The 22213-nt window shown below is 40.1% G+C and overlaps 4 protein-coding genes and 1 long non-coding RNA gene across 5 annotated transcripts; 3 read left to right on the plus strand and 2 right to left on the minus strand.

Moving 5' to 3' along the window:
- Positions 1-248: 248 nt before the first annotated feature.
- LOC121853773 lies at positions 249-4234 on the plus strand. Its single transcript, XM_042348131.1, has 4 exons — positions 249-573; positions 1169-1330; positions 2878-3103; positions 3620-4234. The coding sequence occupies exons 1-4, from the start codon at positions 276-278 to the stop codon at positions 3636-3638; spliced, it is 705 nt and encodes a 234-aa protein (XP_042204065.1). The 5' UTR covers positions 249-275; the 3' UTR covers positions 3639-4234.
- Positions 4235-5866: 1632 nt separating this feature from the next.
- On the plus strand, positions 5867-8333 carry LOC121853880. The gene is made up of 3 exons (XM_042348259.1): positions 5867-6270; positions 7521-7691; positions 7901-8333. Exons 1-3 carry the CDS (start codon positions 5901-5903, stop codon positions 8170-8172), a joined length of 813 nt encoding a protein of 270 aa, XP_042204193.1. The 5' UTR covers positions 5867-5900; the 3' UTR covers positions 8173-8333.
- A 3993-nt stretch (positions 8334-12326) lies between these two features.
- LOC121853761 lies at positions 12327-15391 on the minus strand. The gene is made up of 3 exons (XM_042348116.1): positions 14962-15391; positions 13607-13777; positions 12327-13048 (listed from the first exon to the last, which is right to left on the minus strand). Exons 1-3 carry the CDS (start codon positions 15374-15376, stop codon positions 12831-12833), a joined length of 804 nt encoding a protein of 267 aa, XP_042204050.1. The 5' UTR covers positions 15377-15391; the 3' UTR covers positions 12327-12830.
- A 201-nt stretch (positions 15392-15592) lies between these two features.
- Positions 15593-17427, plus strand: LOC121853763. Its single transcript, XR_006086409.1, has 2 exons — positions 15593-15992; positions 17173-17427. It is a non-coding gene; the product is annotated as an uncharacterized LOC121853763 (long non-coding RNA).
- A 1331-nt stretch (positions 17428-18758) lies between these two features.
- On the minus strand, positions 18759-20713 carry LOC121853762. Its single transcript, XM_042348117.1, has 2 exons — positions 20219-20713; positions 18759-19002 (listed from the first exon to the last, which is right to left on the minus strand). The coding sequence occupies exons 1-2, from the start codon at positions 20681-20683 to the stop codon at positions 18985-18987; spliced, it is 483 nt and encodes a 160-aa protein (XP_042204051.1). The 5' UTR covers positions 20684-20713; the 3' UTR covers positions 18759-18984.
- Between the last annotated feature and the right edge of the window lie 1500 nt (positions 20714-22213).

Below are 22213 nucleotides of genomic sequence, written 5' to 3' on the forward strand. Positions count from 1 at the left end.
AAGGTGGAGGAGGTATGGTATGGATGTGAATTTAATAAGATAAAGAAATGATAATGATATGAAAATAGAATAAGGATATGAAACTGGTTAGTCATATAAGTTGCTTGCAAGATTTGTATATGGCAATATTAATGAAATTTGTCAGGTGGTAGGGTTGTTGATCACAGTGTATTTGTTACACTTTGTGTGTGTGTGTGTGTGTGTGTTCGTGCGTCCGTGAAAAATGATCGTACTGGCTAGTGAGTGGAAGAGTGTTCATCAGTACAGCAGGGAGCATGAGGGCGGGAGGTCGTGGAGTGTCCTCTTGTGCGCTATGGGTGTTGGCGTCTGCGGCTGGGACCATCTTGGCATCATGGGCAACAGCAACGATACACCCCCACCAGGAACTCCATGACGTACTGATTCACTTGGAGGAGACGCTGCAGAAGACTGAGGGCTGTGAGGGGAGGCTGGAAAAACTGTGGGAAGCTGTAAGTCTCCGGTCTCAAATGCTGGGGGACCTGAAAGACACCATCTTGAAGAGGATGGATCAAGTGGCTTCGATAAGGCGAACTGTCTCCCCCAAGATCGAAGGTGAGAACGCACTGCACACACACACACACACACACCATATTATTTGTACGCATCTGTTTGTATATATGCATAAACAAAAACAAAAACATGCAAATTCGCTTTAGTGTCCTGTAATAACCTTTTCCTGCCTGACCGCCACCCTCTCACCCCACTACAAACCCTTACGGCTCCCACCACACCATTACCCGTCACAATTTTCTCCTCACCACCACCCACCATTTCTTGTCCCTCTCCACAACCTGTCACAGTGTAGTTCTAGTGGAATTCTCCCCAATTATTTTCTTAACATGTAGTGATCAGATGTAGACACAGGCATACCCTGTGTACTTAGTCATGTCAGCTGAAATTGTCATGTCCTGGGGTCACCTGCAACTTGTCTATCGTACGATGGATAATCACGTGCACAGCCTCACCAGGAAGGGAGCCAAACAAAAGAACTCCTGGTGGTTTAGATGAGCAGCAGGTGTTTAGCTGTCGGTAGGGCTTGGCCTGTTTTGGGCCTCCCGACTTGGACAGCCTGATTGCTTTTTATTTGATGTTTATATGTAATTCCGGTTTACAGTTCCCGTTACCTCTCACTACTCCCTTCCCACAGAGTGTGAGGAGCCCTTCACTACAATAGAAGGGAGCTGCTACCATGTGTACAGTGAAAAGCTGTGGCCATGGTGGAGGTCCAGGATCTTCTGCTGGATGCTGGGAGGCGACCTGGCCCACCCTGACAACTTTTACGCCCTCAGGGATTACCTACATAAACAAAGTGAGGCGACTGGTCAGTTATTTAGCTCCTTCTCGTGTCAGATACAGCTATACAGGCTTATATGAGGGCCCATGTCCCCCTTAGGCAGTGACGTCAGGCATGTGGGTGTATACTGATGATCATGCCATCATCCGTGTGAGGCAGTGTGTGTGAGGGCCGAGTGTAGTAACGCCATGGTCGGGATTCTCAGAATTACTCTCGTTATATTATCCCCCGTGACTGGGGATGAGAGAATATCTCTGAATATAGTATAGATTTTTTGAGAATCTGAGCTGTTGTTTATTGAAGATCTACCATTTACGGTACGACCAATCAATGCTTACTATAAATATTTTAAGATTTCAGCATTGATTCCTGTTGCCAAAGACATCCACAAAATTCACTTCTGGACGGTGATATGACCCATGACACCAATATGGAGAGTTGTACTTAAACCATCATTGTTTTTTGTCACGTACTCTACCACTAACACAGCACCCCACTAACACAACACCCCACTAACACAACACCCACTAACACAACACCCACTAACACAACACCCACTAACACAACACCCACTAACACCCGCTAACACAACCCCCCACTAACACAACACCCACTAACACAACACCCACTACCACCCGCTAACACAACCCCCACTAACACAACACCCACTAACACAACACCCACTAACACAAACCCCCACTAACACAACCCCACTAACACAACACCCAGTAACACTAACACAACCCACTAACACAACCCCACTAACACAACCCCCACTAACACAACACCCACTAACACAACAACACCACTAACACAACACCCACTAACACAAACCACCACACACTAACACAACCCCCACTCAACACAACCCCTCACTAACACAACACCAACACAACCCCCACTAACACAACACCCAGCAACACAACACCCACTAACACAACCCCCACCAACACAACCCCCACTAACACAACCCCCCACTAACACAACACCCACTAACACAACACCCACTAACACAACACCCATAACACAACACCCACTAACACAACCCCCCACTAACACAACAACTACTAACACAACACCCACTAACACAACACCCACTACCACCCACTAACACAATACCCACTAACACAACACCCACTACCACCCACTAACACAACCCTCACTAACACAACACTCAATACCACCCACTAACACAACCCCCACAACAATCTTTACCAACCACTAACACAACCCCCACTAACACAACACCCACTACCACCCACTAACACAAACCCCACTAACACAACACCCACTACCACCCACTAACACAACCCCCACTAACACAACACCCACTACCACCCACTAACACAACCCTCACTAACACAACACCCACTACCACAACACCCACTACCACCCACTAACACAACCCCCACTAACACAACACCCACTACCACCCGCTAACACAACCCTCACTAACACAACACCCACTACCACCCACTAACACAACCCCCACTAACACAACACCCACTACCACCCACTAACACAACCCCCACTAACACGCTTTTATACCCACCTATCCACAGTGGGCAGTAAGTTCTGGCTTGGGGCTAGGACGGAGGCAGGCCTGGAGTTTCCGGAGTGGAGGTGGGTGGACGGAGAGAGGATGGCGAGCTACGATTCCAACTTCACCTCTTTGCCTAGGTCTCATAAGGACGCCAACTGCGTGTTGCTTGACGCTGATGATGGATATCAGCTGAGGGCTGGTCACTGTGATCACTTGAAGGGTTTCGCCGTCTGTGAGATGAAAACGTGAGTTTATTTTCCTTATAGTAGGAGTAGCACCATCATTATCATCTTCATTATTGCTAGTGGTAATAGTAGTAATAATATTAGAATAGTACCATGATTTACATTATTATTATTATTATCATTATTATTATTATTATTATTATTATTATTATTATTATTATTATTATTATTATTATAATCATAAGCAACAACATTAATAGTAGTAGCAGTAGTAGCATTCATATATATATATATATATATATATATATATATATATATATATATATATATATATATATATATATATATATATATATATATATCTTGACAAATCACACAGGGGAAACAATGGTAGCTTTCTTTTTTTCCAGACATCTTCAGAGGCAAGATTTATATTATATATATATATATATATATATATATATATATATATATATATATATATATATATATATATATATATATATCATGTAAATCCACAATGAAAACGTGTATATATATATATACACATACTGTATACTTGTAAATATATTACAGACTCTCATCATCTTCATAAGGTAGAAACAGCGATCCTATGTTAGCGCCAAGTTACTCCTCCTAGTCTCCACCTCACGCTCTGGCCTCGGGCACCACAATGGATGATTCAGTTGGCCACCAGGATCCTGATTCTCAAAGATTTGTTGCTTAGTTCAAACTCTTAAGTGGGAATAAGGCAACGTATCCAGTTATGGTTGTCTCTATATAATTTTGACGCTACCTTGATGACCTCAAATTGTATCATAGCTTCAAGTGAGCCACTTAGATGCGTTCTCTCATCTCCACTTATGAGAAAAGATAAAGCAAACGAAGCTTTCAGAATCGGAACACTGCATGGACGTCGGCCCTAGGATGATGAACGTCTTCCCACAGCTGTGACTGAGTCTGCTGGTAACACACAGGAAAGATGTTGTTTGTCAGGAAAAAAGTTAGTCTGTGAAGACAGTAGGCATTTTGCGAGATAAAGAGGGCTTGTGAGGGAAGGAAGAGGTATGCTAGGGGAAAGGGTCTGTGAGGGGAGACAGGGAGGTTTCTGGTCTTTACTGTGAGACGCATCATTTAGCCACATAACTAACCTGAAGTGTAATAATAAAAGAATAAATAATCACAAAAAAATAGTTTGTTTATTTCATCCTCAGTTCGACTTTATTCACTTAACTAAATGAGTAACTTGACGCATCTTCTCGCCTTCAAAATATGTAATGGTCAGGCTCGTCTCTCTTATTGTAAACCTCATCTTTTTGATAAACAATATTCTCTCTCTTCTTTGTCTCTACCTCTCCTATCTTTCTCTATTTCGTTATCTACCTATGCTTTTTTCTTTCTCTCAGACAAACACCATGTCAAGTTACGACTTCCTCTTCAACATTTCCAGTGCTTGATTTCTTATATTATTTTTCTATGTCTGTTTGACTTATTAATTTTTGGCTGTATCTGAGTTCAAAATCTGAATCATACTGCTCACTCAGATTCATTATTACAAATACAGACAAAGGTACAGAAAGAGGCTTCCAATTCAGTTACATTATCATATAAAGTGGTGACATCCGTGTCATCACAGCGCTGCATTGCTTCATTCTCTTTCATGTTGAAGCAATCTGCACTGTTTATTTACCAGAGATTATAAAGACTATAGATTCAGAACCAGATCAATATATACTGAGGTTATGAAATATCTCCCAATACAACACAAAGTCGCGCATTATGTGCATTGTGCAATGTAAAGGGATTTTCAGAGTACAAACTATAAGAATATAATGTTAACATTAGAATTCACATAGATCATGGAAGCACATAAGTAACAATAATAATGTTCAAAATATATATGTGTGTATTGTGTTGTGTTGTGTTGTGTTGTGTGTCTGTGTGTGTGTGTGTGTATGTGTGTGTGTGTATAGTGTGTATGTATGTGTATGTGTATGTATAATAATAATAATAATAATACAAATAATAATAATTAACGGTTTATTGAAAAAGTCGGCAGCCCGAAGGCTGAAAATATACATTAGATAAAAATGACTTATTACATACAAAGACATGGGGTGGGTGGGTCGTTTAACAAAAGCTTTCATTACTGAAAGAAGGAGGAACAATGATTGAACACACAAATTATTATAGTTTACAGTTGATGGCCCCGGCCTGGGCTGGTCATGGAGACACCAGGTGGTGAGGTGTTCACGTGGTGTAGTAACTCGTCTTCGGGTGTTGATATGAGGGACCTCACGTGGTCATGGAGACATCGGGTGGTATGATGTTCACGTGGTGAGGTAACTCGTCCTCGGGTGTTGATATGAGGGACCTCACGTGGCCATGGAGACATCGGGTGGTGTGGTGTTCACCTGGTGTAGTAACTCATCCTTGGGTGTTGATATGAAGGACCTCACGTGGTCATAGGGACATTGGGTGGTGTGGTGTTCACGTGGCGTGGTAACTCGTCCTCGGGTGTTGATATGAAAGACCTCACGTGGTCATGGGGACACCGGGTGGTGTGGTGTTCACGTGGTACAGTGACTCGTCCTCGGGTGACGATATGAAGGACCTCACGTAGTCATGGGGAGACCGTGTGGCGTGGGGTGGTGTTGTGTGTGTGTTTGTTTAGTGTGTATGTATGTGTGTGTGTATGTATGTGTGTGTGTGTGTGGGTGTGTGTGTGTATGTATGTGTGTGTGTGGGTGTGTGTGTATGTATGTGTGTGTGTAGTGTGTATGTATGTATGTGTGTGTATGTATGTGTGTGTGTGTGTGTGTGGTTCGTGGTGTGATGGGTCAGTGCCGGGTACACCATGGTTGCGTGCGGGCGTCGCTCTCCAGTCCTCGCTTTGCTGATGGTGGGTGGCCTGCTGGTGGTGGACGTGGCAGGTATAGTTGACAAAGAACAGCTGCGGGTTATAAGGGAGGGTAATGGGAACCACGAGAGCCTGGCTAGCGAGGGGCAGGTAGAGGAGGCAGGAGATCAGGACACAGAGGCCTTTCTTGCTGCCCTACTGAGGTTGGAAAAGATTCTTAATCACACCCATGGCTGCGACAAGAGGCTTCAAGAACTCTGGAGAGACGTCACCATCCGGAGGCTGACGCTGGAGAGGCTGGAGGAGGACATATTTCATCTTATGGACAAGTACGCCAAAGTGCAAGCCGAGGACCCCACCACTGACGGTAAGACTCATAACCCATCTGTGTTTTGGTTCAATGCAGTTTGTAACACGAAATTTATATAACGTAAAAATTTAATATCATCACACACACACCTGACCAACCGCATCCAGCCCATACGAGGACGAACTGATTGTTATAACAACAGCCCAGTCCCAACCATTGTAAAAATTATCACTTATGTTTCTTGTGTATCATTTGTAAACCAAGAGACCCATTCCCTGATTATGTAATTGTATATTTTCAGCCTTCCGGCTGCCATGCTCTTTCAATAAACCGTTAATTATTATTATTATTTTTATTATTATTATTATATATATATATATATATATATATATATATATATATATATATATATATATATATATATATATATATATATATATATATATATATATATATATATATATATATATATATATATATATATATATATATTCCGCTAGGCCACGGTAGGACGCCACCCTCTGGGAGGCTCCACATTGTCTCACTGTTCAGTCCCCAAAACTTCTTCTTCCATCAATAGTTCATTAACGGTGTATGTAAGTTCCACCATGTTTTTAACTACAACGGTACAGCAAAGTATATTTTTTAGCATTAAATTGTCATTATTTTATTGTCTAATCATCACTACATATAACACCATCCATCATCACTACATATATCACCACCCATCATCACTACATATCACAACATCCATCATCACTACATATGACATCATCCAACATCACTACATATAACACCATCCATTATCACTACATATAACACCATCCATCATCACTACATATCACAACATCCATCATCACTACATATAACATCATCCAACATCACTACATATAACACCATCCATCATCACTACATATAACATCATCCATCATCACTACATATAACACCATCCATTATCACTACATATAACACCATCCATCATCACTACAGATCGGTAAAGTAGTTTCCGAGATTCTCGTGCAGACACACAAACAAAAAACATACACACACAAACAAACAGACATACTTCTTTGTTATATATATATATATATATATATATATATATATATATATATATATATATATATATATAAAGTTTTCTTTAACTTAATATAAAGGAAATACCCCTTGTTACGATATGGCTTTTATTTCGCAAAATAGGTATCAATTCAGGTGCCATAGTAAGAACAGTGTTTCGATGATAACAATCACTGTCTCCGGCACCTGCTCAGTCACTTAATAACCTCATCTTCTTTCTACCCCGTCAGAGTGTCCGGAGCCCTTCGCAGCTCGTGGTGGTGGGTGCTTCTACTACCCCCATGGGGAAAAAAATACGTGGGCAGGAGCGAGGTACTCCTGCGTGAGGCTCGGGGGGGACCTGGCTCACCCAGATGACCTGCCTAGCTTCAAGAAATACGTAAAGACAATTGCATCTGGAGGTGAGATAAAGTGCACTTAACCTTGTTGCAAAGAAAGGCTCCTGCAGAAGACAATTATATGAGCTTCCCTCTTTCTTCTTTCTTAAATTGGCGTAAAATAATAATATTTCTGTTAATTTTCTGCTCCCTGCAATACAAATTCAATGCATTATTATCACAACTAATATTTATGACATTATACATGTATAACCCCCATTACTCTTCCTCAGACTGGGGATACTTCTTCCTGGGCGGCAAAACAGACCCGAAGCTGGAGTTTCCTGCGTTCCGGTGGCTGGACGGGCGGAGCATCGCCGGTGAAAACATGTACTCTGAGCTTTTTTCTTTCAGCTCCGACTTCTGTTTGGCTATGGAGGCCCACAACCGGTTTAAAATCAAAGCCAAACACTGTGACAACCACAAGAGATGGTACATCTGTGAGATCAAGGTGAAGAATAAGACATTGACACCAGGAGGAGATGACCCGGCTGTACAAGTGTGAAAGTGGATGGCTTATGACGCCTCGATCATTAGTGTTACCGTGTAGACTGTAGAGCATGCAGTGATGACACATCCATTGTTCAACTAAGTAAGTACCACAAGCAAGAGTAATGTATATGTAATGTATTGCAAAATTTTATAACAAATAAATACGCTTGACCAGCCTGACTTTCTGTATCATAAGATGAAACTTTTAGAATATTACACTGTTTACTAACGCAGTCTATAAGCTTTTGGAATATCAACCTGGGATAAAAGAATTCACACAACTATGATAAAACAGAATATACTTGAAGCTGTAGGCTTACTAAATTATTATGGAAGAAGAGACTTGCCAAAACAAAAACATACCAACAAAATTAATGTAAGAGAATCCTTGTAATTATTAAGAATGTTTAGAGTCGGGTGAACGCGATGTGTTTTCTTTCTAAGCTTACTGTCTGCGTGATCCTGGTTTACCCCTTGTAGAGTGAAGCCAAATGTCCCACATTAAAACAGGAACAAATGATCAGCCGTATTAGCAATCAACAACAGGAAGAGATAAGGAGAATGAAAAATAAATTGGATAGGTAGGAACAACACAGAAAATAATGAATAATAAGATGGAATACAAATAGAAAGTGATAGATAGAAGAAGATAGGATAAGAATACAAAAACACAACATGATAGAAATGTAGACAGGTTAGGAATAGCGAGATATATAAGAAAACGAAAAGAAACTCCCTTATCCACTACCTCCTAAGATGTCCCCCCACACAACGCTTCCGTGACGCCTGCTGGACCACCACTCCACGACCCCCTGACGGAGACACGATGATCCTTCCCATACTGGCCAGATATTTTGTAAATAATATTGATTATATGTTAAAGGAATATCCTTCCTTCCTTAGGCTTTAGTAAGCCCCTTTATAATATTTATACTGTATATACTTGTCACACTTGCCAGATGCTTCTGGTGTCATTGTACAGGGGTACCTAGTGACAGCACTAGGATCCCGCTTCCTCTATCAAGGAATAAACAATTAAAATTGAAATTGAATTGAAAAGAAACAACAGATAGGATAAGGGAGATAGAGGCAGATAACAGAAGGATATGATTTAAGGCAGGCGGTAAATTAAACACATAATAAAACAGGATCATCTACGATATAAACTCGGTACTTGTCATGGTACAACAGCCTTCCATAATGGGATTCAAATAAGGGTATATGAAACTCACATTGCCATTGCTACGTGAACCAGCCTATCTTCTCTAATACATCCTTCCTTCCCTCTGGCTGTGCTCATAGATTCCTCCTCACATGAGAATGAACTTCACTTCTCTTCACCCAAGTCACCCATTTCCCTTCCATCAGGTCACTTACTCCCCCCCTCCCTCTTCCTCCCTCACGTGGCCTGCTAGCCCAGCCCAGTGGCCGGCAATAAAGAGTAATGGTGCAGATGAGTTAAGAGGGATGTGAGGGTATGTGGGCCTTGATTGAGAATTACAGGATGTACGAATGTTAGGTGGTGGTGAGGTGACCGAGTATGTGTGTACTTGTGTGGGAATAATTGCTATTTCCTTACGCATATCCACCTTTTTTATATTCATTACTATTTTTGTCACTGTTCTATCTGTTTGTATATTTATTAGCACACTTACTTGTTGAATAAAGTAGTATGGTCGTTAATTGAGAAACAGTAGTTTGGTACAGTTGGACACAGTGTGGGGGTCATAGGGTAACATCCAATATATTTTTCATTCATGACAGTCAAGGTCTGCAAACAGTACCACCGTGAGGACAGGATGCGGGGAGGCCCAACATGGCTGAGTGTGACCCCCTCCACCACACATCCTTAACTACTCGTCCTGGGAAGCTAAAATAGACTTCACTTCCTATCAGCTAACTTTACTTAAGTATAAATCTGCTCGCCAGTTTTCATCCCCCTTAAGAACAATAGAACATAACACAAAAAGAAACTGTAGTTGACTAGTAGGCCCTATGGTTCCTGCCAGCCAGCTCCCATTAACTCCCAAACATTCAAGTATCTGTTCAATCTATATTTAAATATTCCCTACGTAACTGCATTAATGAGGCTATTTGGTAACTTGCTCCATACATCTGTGACTTTGTTTCCGAACCAATGTTTATACCATCATTAAATTTACTTAGGTTGTTGCCCACGCTTACATCGATGTCATTTATACCTATGATAAACACTAAGGAGCCGTGGTCTGCAGCTTGTTAACCCATCCTAATTTTGTATCGTTAATGCTGATCCTCTGTTTCCTGTCTGTTAAGAAAGCTCTTATCCAATTTAAACTTTTCCTTCCAATGTTGTGAACATCTATACATTCCTCAGTAGTCTCATGTGTTGGACCTTATCAAAAGTTTTGTTAAATCGAAGTTAATATCATCAAGATCATTATCATTGCCCACTGCTCCACAATAAGTGAAAAAAATCATGATAAAGATGTCAGATAAGAACGCCTTTTAGTAATGCCGTGTTGACAGTGATTTATCATCTTGTCCTTTTTATAGTAATTATTAATATCACTCCTAATTATTATACCTCGTAGTTTTAATGACTTCTTATACAAATTCGCTAATGAACTACTAAATTCTTCCTTACAGTCTTTTAAGATTAGCAATTATCTCACTGAGGACTGGTGACTTATTTGGTTTTGATTTATATAACTACTACTTTATATAATTAATTTTATTCGCCGTCTCAACAGATGGTAGTTTCTTTGGGACACCTTTAAACCTCAAGGCAAGTTGTGCTCCAGTTAGCTCCTCGGTTAGGGTAGTGATACCTGTGTGTGTGTGTGTGTAGCCATGTCTTCAGCTCTGAGTCTGGAACAGCTTTGAGTCTCTGACGCCAGGTAGGAAAGAGAATGAGCGATTGAGGGAGAGTGAGAGGATTCAGTGTAGAAAAAACTTCATCAGCAGTGAAAAAGTGGTCAAGACAGGCACGATTGGTTTTAAGACGGAAACAGTTAAGTATATAAACTCTTTTAGTAAGATGTCCTCCGTAAACTTCCTGACCTCTCGTATGTCTATGGGAAAGGGTCGCGGAAAGGGAACGTGATTGCTGCCCGTATCATCATTGGGTATGACTTTGCTTGGGAGATTGGTATCCCCGCATCCCCTGAGCAACGCTCTTGTGCATTATGCAGAAGATCCGACAGCCGCACCCTTATCCACTACCTCCTAAGATGTCCCCACACACAACGCTTCCGTGACGCCTGCTGGACCACCACTCCACGACCCCCTGACGGAGACACAATGATCCTCCCCATACTGGCCAGATATTTTGTAAATAACATTGATTATGTGTAAAAGGAATATCCTTCCTTCCTTAGGCTTTAGTAAGCCCCTTTATAATATTTATACTGTATATACTTGTCACACTTGCCAGATGCTTCTGGTGTTATTGTACAGGGGTACCTAGTGACAACGCTAGGATCCCGCTTCCTCTATCAAGGAATAAACAATTTAAATTGAATTGAATTGAATTATAAAATCTCACTTAGCTTTGAGACACGATTGTGACGTAAATAAAAACTAGGCAGACTTAGATGGACTTGGATGAAGTCACAGATAGAATATATAGACCATCCTTTTTGTAATCAGGAAAGGAGACATAGAATGACATTATGTTTACCAGCAGCTGAGAGTGGGAGATTTGACAGATAAGATGGATGAGAATAAATTTGGCAAATGGGAATAAAACCATTTTTCCCTTTCTCTTCTCCCTCACCACTTAGGTTTCACCCATCCTATCCTATTCTCCTTCCTTCCCCCATTTCTCCCCAACTCTCGTCTACAGGACCACATCCACACCCCAGAGGCCAAACCATCAGATCTCACCCTAGTTAACACAGTGTTGGCCGTGGCCTCGACCCCCCATAAAGCTGGTGAAGTGAAATTGATCATCGTGTCTCTCATATATCCCGCTTGTCCGTCCCTCCCGCTACAGCCAAAGTCATCAGTCATCATTTGGCTTGTTAGGATGCTGTGTGGATGTGTGTGTGTGTGTGTGTGTGTGTGTGTGTGTAAACGAATTTATACCTTCTGTGTTGTCTTTGTTTTGTTCTTTTTAATTAAACATGCTGGCTACAGTCATACTGTTAACTATTCTATAGACAGGTAAGGTTTCTCAAAGGTAGATTCATCTCAGAAATATATTTTATTTACATATAATAGGTAAATTATACACGTACAAACAAAGGGAAAACTACAAAAGTAATGAATTATACATGAGTTATACAAAAAAACATTACACTAGAGCATCCAGGTTACAGAAAGGAGAGAGCTGGCAGGAAGAGGGCTGGATGGAGAGGGTTCTCAGAGATGAAGCTGGTAGAGAGAGGTTTGGCACACAATGATTTAACGGCGTGTTGATGGAAAGGAACGAACACCAGAAGGTGCTGTTTGTTTTGTCAGAATATTTCAGGGTATAAGCTTACATCTCTTACTAGAACACTCACAGGTTCATAGGACGAGGGACTTCCCTTACAATTGACATTAACTAATATCTAGCAGAGATGGTGCAAGGTCATGTTCTCATCTCTCTCACTCGATATTCAATAATGTTGATCTTCTAGTGAATATCGTTATTTTTTTCTTTATCTCTCTCTCTCTTTCTTTTTCTTTTGGGTTTATCACCATCCACTAAATCTTTTTCTCGCAGAGGTACCAATTTTTATCTTGACAGTCCCACTTCATGACCCGGTAGCCCCGGCCTCCGTTCAACGCCACACAGTCACCGGATTGGTCAGTGTTGGCCCAGTCATCCTCGCTGGCCTCTCGCTCCTCCCCTTCCGGGCTGTCAAGCCACGCCCACCTCCTGGGCCCGGTGATACGTCCACCCAACCAGAGGTACCACCAGTCTGTGGGAGAGAGAAAAGGTTTGTTTGGTTATATTTGCCTTGGCTGTGTTCTGATTGTGGAAGATTATTCTGTGTCGCTGCCTGTCTTTGAGCTACTGGTTTCTGTGGGTTTAGTGTTTCTGTATGTCTGCCTGTTTCTCTGCGACAATCTTCTCTGGCTGTGTCCACTCTTTCTATTTTTATCTGTGTATGTTTGTATATTTGACCATCTTTCTGTCCGTTAGTATGTCTGTTTTTTTCTTGCGTCATAGCTCTGCTGTCTTGTCGACCAGCGACAGTCGTAACGTAATCTCCCCAGTACGTCCTTCAGAGTTGAAAACATGGTGTAATTCCGCTTAATCTACAAACACAACAATAGAACTGCGGTATAGAATAAGAAGTTAAATGGTTGAGTTTACCGAGAACTGCTAATATATCACTGCACAAATAACTTTAAGGGACGGGAGAAAGGGATGGAGAGGAAGAGAGACATACATTAAGAACGAAAATAGACAAAACAGAAAAAAAAGTGACGCGAGAGATAGTGAAAAGAGGAGAGAGAGAGTGTCTGTCACCGACCTGAGCCAAGCTTGTGTCTGAGGTAGTTCCTGACGGCTGTTAGGTCTTCAGGTGTGGCCAGGTCGCCCCCAGCCTGCTGGCACCGCTTCCTTGCTCTCTCCCAGCTGAGTCCAGGGTTCTTGTGAGGCCAAAAACACCCACCACCTGCCTCCTCGAATGGTTCTGCACAACCTGGGACAGACGAACACTAATGAAGAAGGTCATGTTGAGATGATGTAACCTGATCATACACGTTTGTTCTTGAATTTATGGCAAAAGACACTTTCGAAGACATTACTTTAGATGAAGCGACCTAATAATGTTGTTTACTCCGAGCCAGGTGGAGAAGTGACAATTTTATGGAGGCTGTGTCAGATGGTGTTACCTAACTATGTAATTTGCTCTTAAACAAATGAGGAGAGGACAAAGAATCGTTGAGGTTGATCAAGCTCGTGTTGCCTCTTACTGTTTATCGCTTCTGAAACAATCAAGAAGAAACAATTAATATTTGAACTCTTGTAAGGTGGCGCCGCTTTATATAGTGATCATGATGACGTGACCTGACAGTACAAATGTCTCTGAACTGATGCTTTACTCAGCTAGAGACTTAATGAAGAACGTATAAAGTAAAGTTGATTAAGACAATGTCACATAATGATGTTATTTTCACTTGAATCATGAATCATGGGTGACCAAATAATATTTCAAAATGACGTGACCTTACATATATATATATATATATATATATATATATATATATATATATATATATATATATATATATATATATATATATATATATATATATATATATATATATATATATATATATATAAATAAATCACTGTAGTGATCCATGGGTGAGCAGTCTGTACTACCCATGAAGATGTGAATTACACGAAAGCGCTTTGGGAACTTCCATGTGTATATATATATATATATATATATATATATATATATATATATATATATATATATATATATATATATATAAAAAATATATATATATATATATATATATATATATATATATATATATATATATATATATATATATATATATATATATATATATATATATGTGTGTGTGTGTGTGTGTGTGTGTGGTTATCAGCAAACACTTGGATCACGTGCACCTACAGTGATTTATTTGTCCTGGTTAGATGTATTTTTCGTTTTCAATTTTAAGTTGGATCTGTAATTATATTTGTTTCACCTGGACGGGTACTTTATGAATAAACCATCAATTGTCAAGATAGTGAGAACAATCATATGGATTTGTTGTGGTTTCTGGTAACATAAAGGATTATCAGAATGGCGATAAGGTGATCGACAAACAGTTGGATAGAACAATGGACATAGTCATTCCAGATTACCTTCAGAGGTGGAGGTGGGTTGCAGGGTGCCGCGGTGTCGGAGCAATACACTCATCTTATCGTCCACGACCTTCATCTGTCCCTCAGCCTCCGTCAACCTCTCCCATTGCACCTCTACAATATGCTCTATTTCGGCGAGGCTTTCCTCCACGGGTTCTGACAGTTTCTTTGCACAGGACTCCTCGCGTTCCTCAAGAATGGTGGAAATATGATTGACTCCGGAGGTGATGGTTGTCATAACTAGATTAACTTCATTGTCCACGGAGACTTCCTCTTCTTCGACCGCCTGAGGAGCTGCTTTTGGCAGCAGCAATGCCGCCATCATCAACATGAGCTCAAGCAGATGGGCACGTTGCTTCCTCATGGCTTCTGGTGATACTGAGGGGCACGGCAGGGAGGGACAGCAGAGCGCCATTTCGATCTTCGATGCCACAACCTGCTGACAGTCTATACTCAAGCACATTAGTCTTCAGTTTGGATTAGCTTGCATTTTATCCTTGTTGTTTTCATATGGTTGTGTTGACATAAAAATATTTATCTTTCTTATCATACAGAATGCGTGATTTAGATTGAAATTAGTAAAAAATGCTACCTGGCACCTTTGAAATATTTCTCTCGCCTCCCATATTGTTGGACCACCAGTCCTCAAATAGACGTGATGGGAGAGACATCTAAGCGTGCATGGTCACTCACACTGCCTCTGTTGGTGTCGCTCCTGGTTGTGAGCGCTACCATGGCGGATGATAACCAGAAGACACAACCTACAATTTCCGAAGTAATGACCCGGATCACGGAACTCATAAAGTACAAGGCGCCGCACTGTGAGGACCGTACGATGAAGGACGCTTACTTTACGACGCAGATCAAGTCCTTGACAGATATCCTCATCTTCCAGGAGGGGATGATGAGTGACCTTCGCTACATGGCTAATAAACTCAGTGATAACATCAACGGATACCTGCCGGAGTCCCTGAGGGCCCATACATCCCCTGTTACGAATGCCTAGTCACTCCTATTATCTACCTGATGCGGTAAGTTTTAGGCAAATCCTACTCAAAGCAAAATACTAGAAACGTACGTCTTGAAGTGGCTTACTTTGGTGTCATTGCTGGGTATACAGGGCGCAACAGGTACTGGGATTGCTCGTGCTAGAGCTGTTGTTTGTATTTTACAGTATTTGATGTGGTTCGGATAAATGCATATCACGAAGTTCAGTTGCTGGCAGTCAATTTAGTATATTGTCAATGTGTATTTTCTAGTGTTAAGTAACTTGGCTGACGTACTGTGTGATTCAACATTACATCTGGTTGACCTTCTCAAAATGTATTACAAAACAAAGAAGCAGAGTTAGTGATGGACCAACTACCGTACACACTAATTTGATCAACATAGACAAGGTTGAGATAAATTGTTTGCTTCTAAATTTCTTATATTTTTATGTTCTTGTGTAAGTGTAAATACTGTAGACGTGTTCTAAATGAAACTTATCATAGACGCTTAGGTTTTATTACGGGTATCTATTGGTGTGTTGTACTGTTTGGTACAGATGTGATGAAGTCGTTTAGCGGCTTTAGCCACATACTAGGTCGGACTGACGACTTTTTCTTGTGCCACGCCAAACACGTGCCCGGGGGTAAAAGTTATGAAAGGGGGTAGTTGTTCCTTAGTTGGTTTTCTTGCTTGTTTGTCAGGGCTGTATCTCTAACACTTATTTAGCTAGTAAAATTTGGAGACAATATTGACCTAGTACTTTGACAAGAACGTTATTTTTTAGTTTTTGGCTTATTATACGCCGCTCTCCTCCCCTATATTACCCATATTCTGTGCAAGACATGCCAGGGGGAGGTGTACGTTGAACGCAGCGCTACTTTTCAGTTCCTGTTCGTTCCTCATTCTAATGACTGCTAGTAAGACTCATGCATTGACAAGCTAAAGCATCACGCACTGTTCGATTCCTGGTAAGTATAGCAAGATAAACAAAAATGCAAATCATTCTCATTGGGCGAATGGCAGTATTGTCTGTAAGTTCTTTTGTCTGCCATTTAGTATAAGTACAGTCTTGAGCCAGTCAAAAAAACGAAGCATTATCATTCAACCAGTTTACTGTACTGTAGTGTAGTGTGGTGTAGCCAAAGATTAATACAAAGAACAACAGTGTCGCAGTACTATACTATATAATTACTAGGTTAACAATAAAACTGTTTTTTTCAGATAGGTGGGTAAGGACGACGCGTCTCTACCTTGGCTGCTGCTGTCTAGTGACCCAGTCCTCTATATCATCATGCATACTATGTACATGATTCATCGAATGATCTTTAAACCCCTTGTGTACAGCGTCCTCTCTCTACTGAATAAAATCGTCTCGTGTTAGCCAAATAGAGTACTAGAAGAGGCGTCCATGTAGAGGGGTTTATCATATTCAAATTGCTGGTTGAGAAAGAGGATACTAAAACAGTTATATAACTAGATTAACTTTTATTAACCCTAGTCAATATCATTCTAAAAAATATCATAAATTATATAAGTTCTGAATATATATACATCATGGGATGAAAGTTCACTAGTAGCAGCAGAAATGAAAGCTGTCTGACTTACTGTACAATAAAAGTAAGAGAGAACGGAATAAGAACTGGTTCTATAAGAGATGTGCTTCGACTAACACCATCACTGTACCTATTAGAGCAGAAATGTCGTCTAATCTAACATGGATAAGTCACGTGAAGAGGATGGAGGAATAAATAATCCCCCAAATGAATTTTGACTGGAGATCAGAGGGAGAAGACTGCCAGGAAGACCCAGGAAAAGGTAGGGAGATAAGAAAAAATATTAACAAACTACAGATTTGGTAAGACTACTGCTGGCTGATGTAAGAAGTAAGATTCATTGGCGGTTGTAGTTTACAGTACATCAGTTTGTTAAACATAAACTCTTCTCACTAGTTGTGTATAAAGAAGAGAAATGTCAACATGGTCATGAATCAAATACTGTCATTACAAAACTCAACTATGTGCCGGGAAAAGTTAAACTCATTTATACTGACAGATGTTGGTCGTCCTCTCACACGCACGAGTAGAGGATAAAGCCCCTTGACACATGATGTGTCACGTCCTGTCATCTGTTTTGTCACGCCCCCACCCCTCTCTCCACCGTTCTTCCCACGTCATCTGCAGTCACATTTACTTCACTGTAGTGGTGCTGAAATTTGTAATTAACGACTTATATGCTACCACGGCTACTGGTGCCACGGTCACGGTAATCTCTGCTAGAGTCGCTGCTGCCACAGCCACTGCTGCCACATTCACCGCTGCTACGGTCACTACTGCCACAGTAACTGCACCAGCCATCTCCGAGTCGTGGACAGTGGCCTCCCGTGTGAGCAGCCGGCGACTATGTCGGGATATAAAAGTTCGTGTTAGTCATCAAAACTTATGAATATTTCCGTGACCTAAATCGAGAGTGATGTAGATAAGGAAGATGCTGCAGTACCCACAACACAAACTTTGTCCAGGGCTCGTTATGTGCACTTCTTTCCTTGCAAGGACTCAACCTTCCTGCCAAATCTCAATGGCTTACACACACACACACACACATATATATATATATATATATATATATATATATATATATATATATATATATATATATATATATATATATATATATATATATATATCTTGATAAAGACGAAATCTAAGGTGCTCCGTTGTTTCGCTTTTCCCGTGTGATTTTATCAAGATTTATCTTATCCACGTTTTCATTGTGGATCTACATGATTATATATATATATATATATATATATATATATATATATATATATATATATATATATATATATATATATATATAGACACACGCAGTGCAGTGCACTTTATGACAGACTCTAAGAAGCTGAACGAGCTAAAAGGTAGAGCTTTTCTTCTTGCCTGGGACAGTAGCAGTAGTTCAGTCCACTCACCACCAGGGTACGTCAGCTACCTTCCATCCCTCACCAGCTCCACAACCACGTCCAAGCCTCAGCGGTGGTCAGGGTGTAGGTGGCTGCTGCAGGAGACAGACAAGTTAAATTTCCAGAAAGCCAGTGAACTTTTTGTTTAATTTCTTTCGTGTATTATATTGTATGGAATTGATTCTTACCATAAAAATAACACCAAAAGATGAATATATATATATATATATATATATATATATATATATATATATATATATATATATATATATATATAATATATATGTATATATATATATATATATATATATATATATATATATATATATATATATATATATATATATATATATATATATATATATATATATTTATATGTGTGTGTGTGTGTGTGTGTGTGTGTGTGTGACTTAATAAGCCACACACATCACTTTAAATTAGTCAACACATAGCACACCACAGTTAACTCTCACAGCGCCTGGCCTCCGCTAGCTGTTGCCAGGCCGTGGTTCAAGAAACATGTTTAGGATAGTAGAAGACAGAAGAATCAGTCCTGGAGAAGGCACAACGACTCTTAGTTTGTGTTACTTAGACTAAGACACTGCTAGTTAATTCATAAAAAATTGCATATTTCTTTGTGTTTTTCTTTTTTTCTGTCTGCACATTCCAAGGACTGTTTTATTCGTAAAATCGTAGATGTACTGTATATCTTATTGTAACACTGTAGTGCATTGCAGTGGTATAGAAAGGAAGATGAAAGATCATAAAATACTAAAATTTAACCAAAAAAATAAGATCATAAAACATAACTACATTAATTCACGGTTCTATGAAGTGGTTTTTGTGTTCTGTATTAAGTCACAGCCAAGTGCGGACTCTCATGAGTATTGTCAAGACAATTAGCATTAACATTCATAATAATATATCTATTGGAAATGCAGTAGGCAACGCCAAAAGTAAGAATTAAGGTTTTACTGAATTTTCTGAATGTATTACTCCGTTTCAACGCCTAACGTATTTCACTGCTTATTCTACAGTAAGTTATTAATTACACTAATCATCAACAATTATAGTTACGGGAAATATTATCGAATGGATATATTCCTATGTCTTTGTAGAGTAAATTTTGAAATCTATCACTCAAGCCAACATTCGCTTTCAGTTTACATTTAAAGAAATTAGAATTTGCAGATTATAGCCTTCACTTGGAAAGGACAAGTTTTCCTCTTCAGCGTAAGTTACGCAAACTTATTTGGGTAAACCAGGAATTTCCCGTTAGTCTTTAAATTCAACTCTGGCTCTTCCACCTACCTTGGTACAGCATCCGAACATTCTATCAATTTTGGTCTCCAGTGCTACGAATCTCATCTGAAGGTTCCTGATCACTTCCTTCTGTTTGTCGATGACCCTCGTCGCCCAGGCCACCTGTCGCTCCACTACCTGTGACGGACTTCTACACGAGTCCAGACGCTCCCACGCTACGGGAGATTCGCTTGTGCCAGGGAACAGAGAGTCCTGAGTGGATAATGGATCGCTTAAATCAAGTGGTGGGGCGATTTGATTAGGTAGTGGGTCGACCAGGTCAGGTGGCGGATCACGATGATCAACCACCGAATCAGGCAGACTAGGTGATGGACCGCGAAGGTCAGACCAAGGCGGAATATCAGCTGCGTCAGCAGGCAGGTAAGTGACAGGGTAGGGCAGCAGACTGGACAACAGCATCAGGGGTAGGAAGTGGTGCAGCGACCGGTGGCGAGGGTGGCGTGTGTTCGTCATGACCGCTCGCCAACACTGAGAACACCCAGACTAAATTTCTTGTAAGCTTCTTGTTGCTACCACTACTACACCAACACAATATACGACTTAAGCAAAAACAGACCTTGTTTTATATCAAGACAATAGCACACTAGATTAGGAAACCTGCGGTTCAGTCATCCTTGCCTCAAAATTCGAGAAAAAGCCGAGTGGAAAAGGGGAGAAAAATATGAGAATATTACACCATGGCAGCCCAGATGATAAGGCCTTCTCGGACACCCTCGCCCCGCCAGTGGCATCAAGGACGATTATTACATGACTCACTGGGTGTCGGAGGAGGAGTTGGTGATGCTCACAGTGCCTCGAAACACGGCTGTGGATAATTCCGTCTCCACACACCCTTTTAGTTTTGTCTATGTATTCGTAAATATGAATCTATATACACATCATCTTTCCATCTACTTTATATGTCCATCCACCTGGCCTTCAACAGTATGCATGTATGTAAATAACTATGTATGCATATTTTACGTACGAGTAAGTATTTATTAAAGATCATATTTTATTCGTCTATTCAAATATCAGTTTCTCTGTCTAACATTTTATAGTTGTTAACCTTTTTTCCTTCTTAACTATTGGCTAATATTTTTATATATTATCTGTTATTCTTTCAATCTATTATAATTTTTATCTATTTTTCTGTTTATTTATCTAAAATTCTAGCCAGCAGTTTAGCTCTCTCTCTCTCTCTCTCTCTCTCTCTCTCTCTCTCTCTCTCTCTCTCACGATCAATAAGTAGTAAGGTGGAGAATTAATGTCAGGAGTGCTGTGTTTATAATTATATTCTTCTGGTTCTTACAATATAATACAAGAAAATCCTAGTCTATCACACTTATTCTACTCACTAATAATGCTACTACTACAACAAATACTACTACTACTACTACTACTACTACTATTACTTTTTTTTAACGTGGCCTCCAGCCTCCCCCAATAGCCACACCTTCGCCACCATTTAATTACCTTAATATTAAATATCCTAATACATAAGAAGCTATCCTATCTGTGTTAAATTAGTTGAGCCGCAGATCTATGCGGCATTCAGTGACTGTAGCCTCATAGTCAATATCTGCAGCAGTTGTCGGAGTTGGGGCTACTACTACTACTACTACTACTACTAATAATAATAATAATACAAATGCAGATTAAAGTTCAATAATTCCTGCTGTAGAAAAAAGATGACCATAAAAAAATCGATGAATAAGCAAAATTCCGAGTACAAGCAAACATACTGTCAAGACAAAACGCAATATGTACACAATTATTGCACGAACATGTTGGCTAAGAGTGTAACTTAACACTATCTCTTATATGATAACCCTTCTCTTTATTTATTTGTGTATTCAGTGTCAATAACTTTACATGAAAATTTGAGTAATTATACGTTTAATTACCTATTGCTAATGTGATGAGTTTCATACAAAATAAATAAAAGGTGGAATATTTATACTGAAATAAGAATAAAATACAGTGTTGAAACTTATGGCTATG

This window comes from Homarus americanus, unplaced genomic scaffold (genome assembly GCF_018991925.1).
Source record: "Homarus americanus isolate GMGI-L3 unplaced genomic scaffold, GMGI_Hamer_2.0 scaffold18703, whole genome shotgun sequence".
NCBI lineage: Eukaryota > Metazoa > Arthropoda > Malacostraca > Decapoda > Nephropidae > Homarus > Homarus americanus.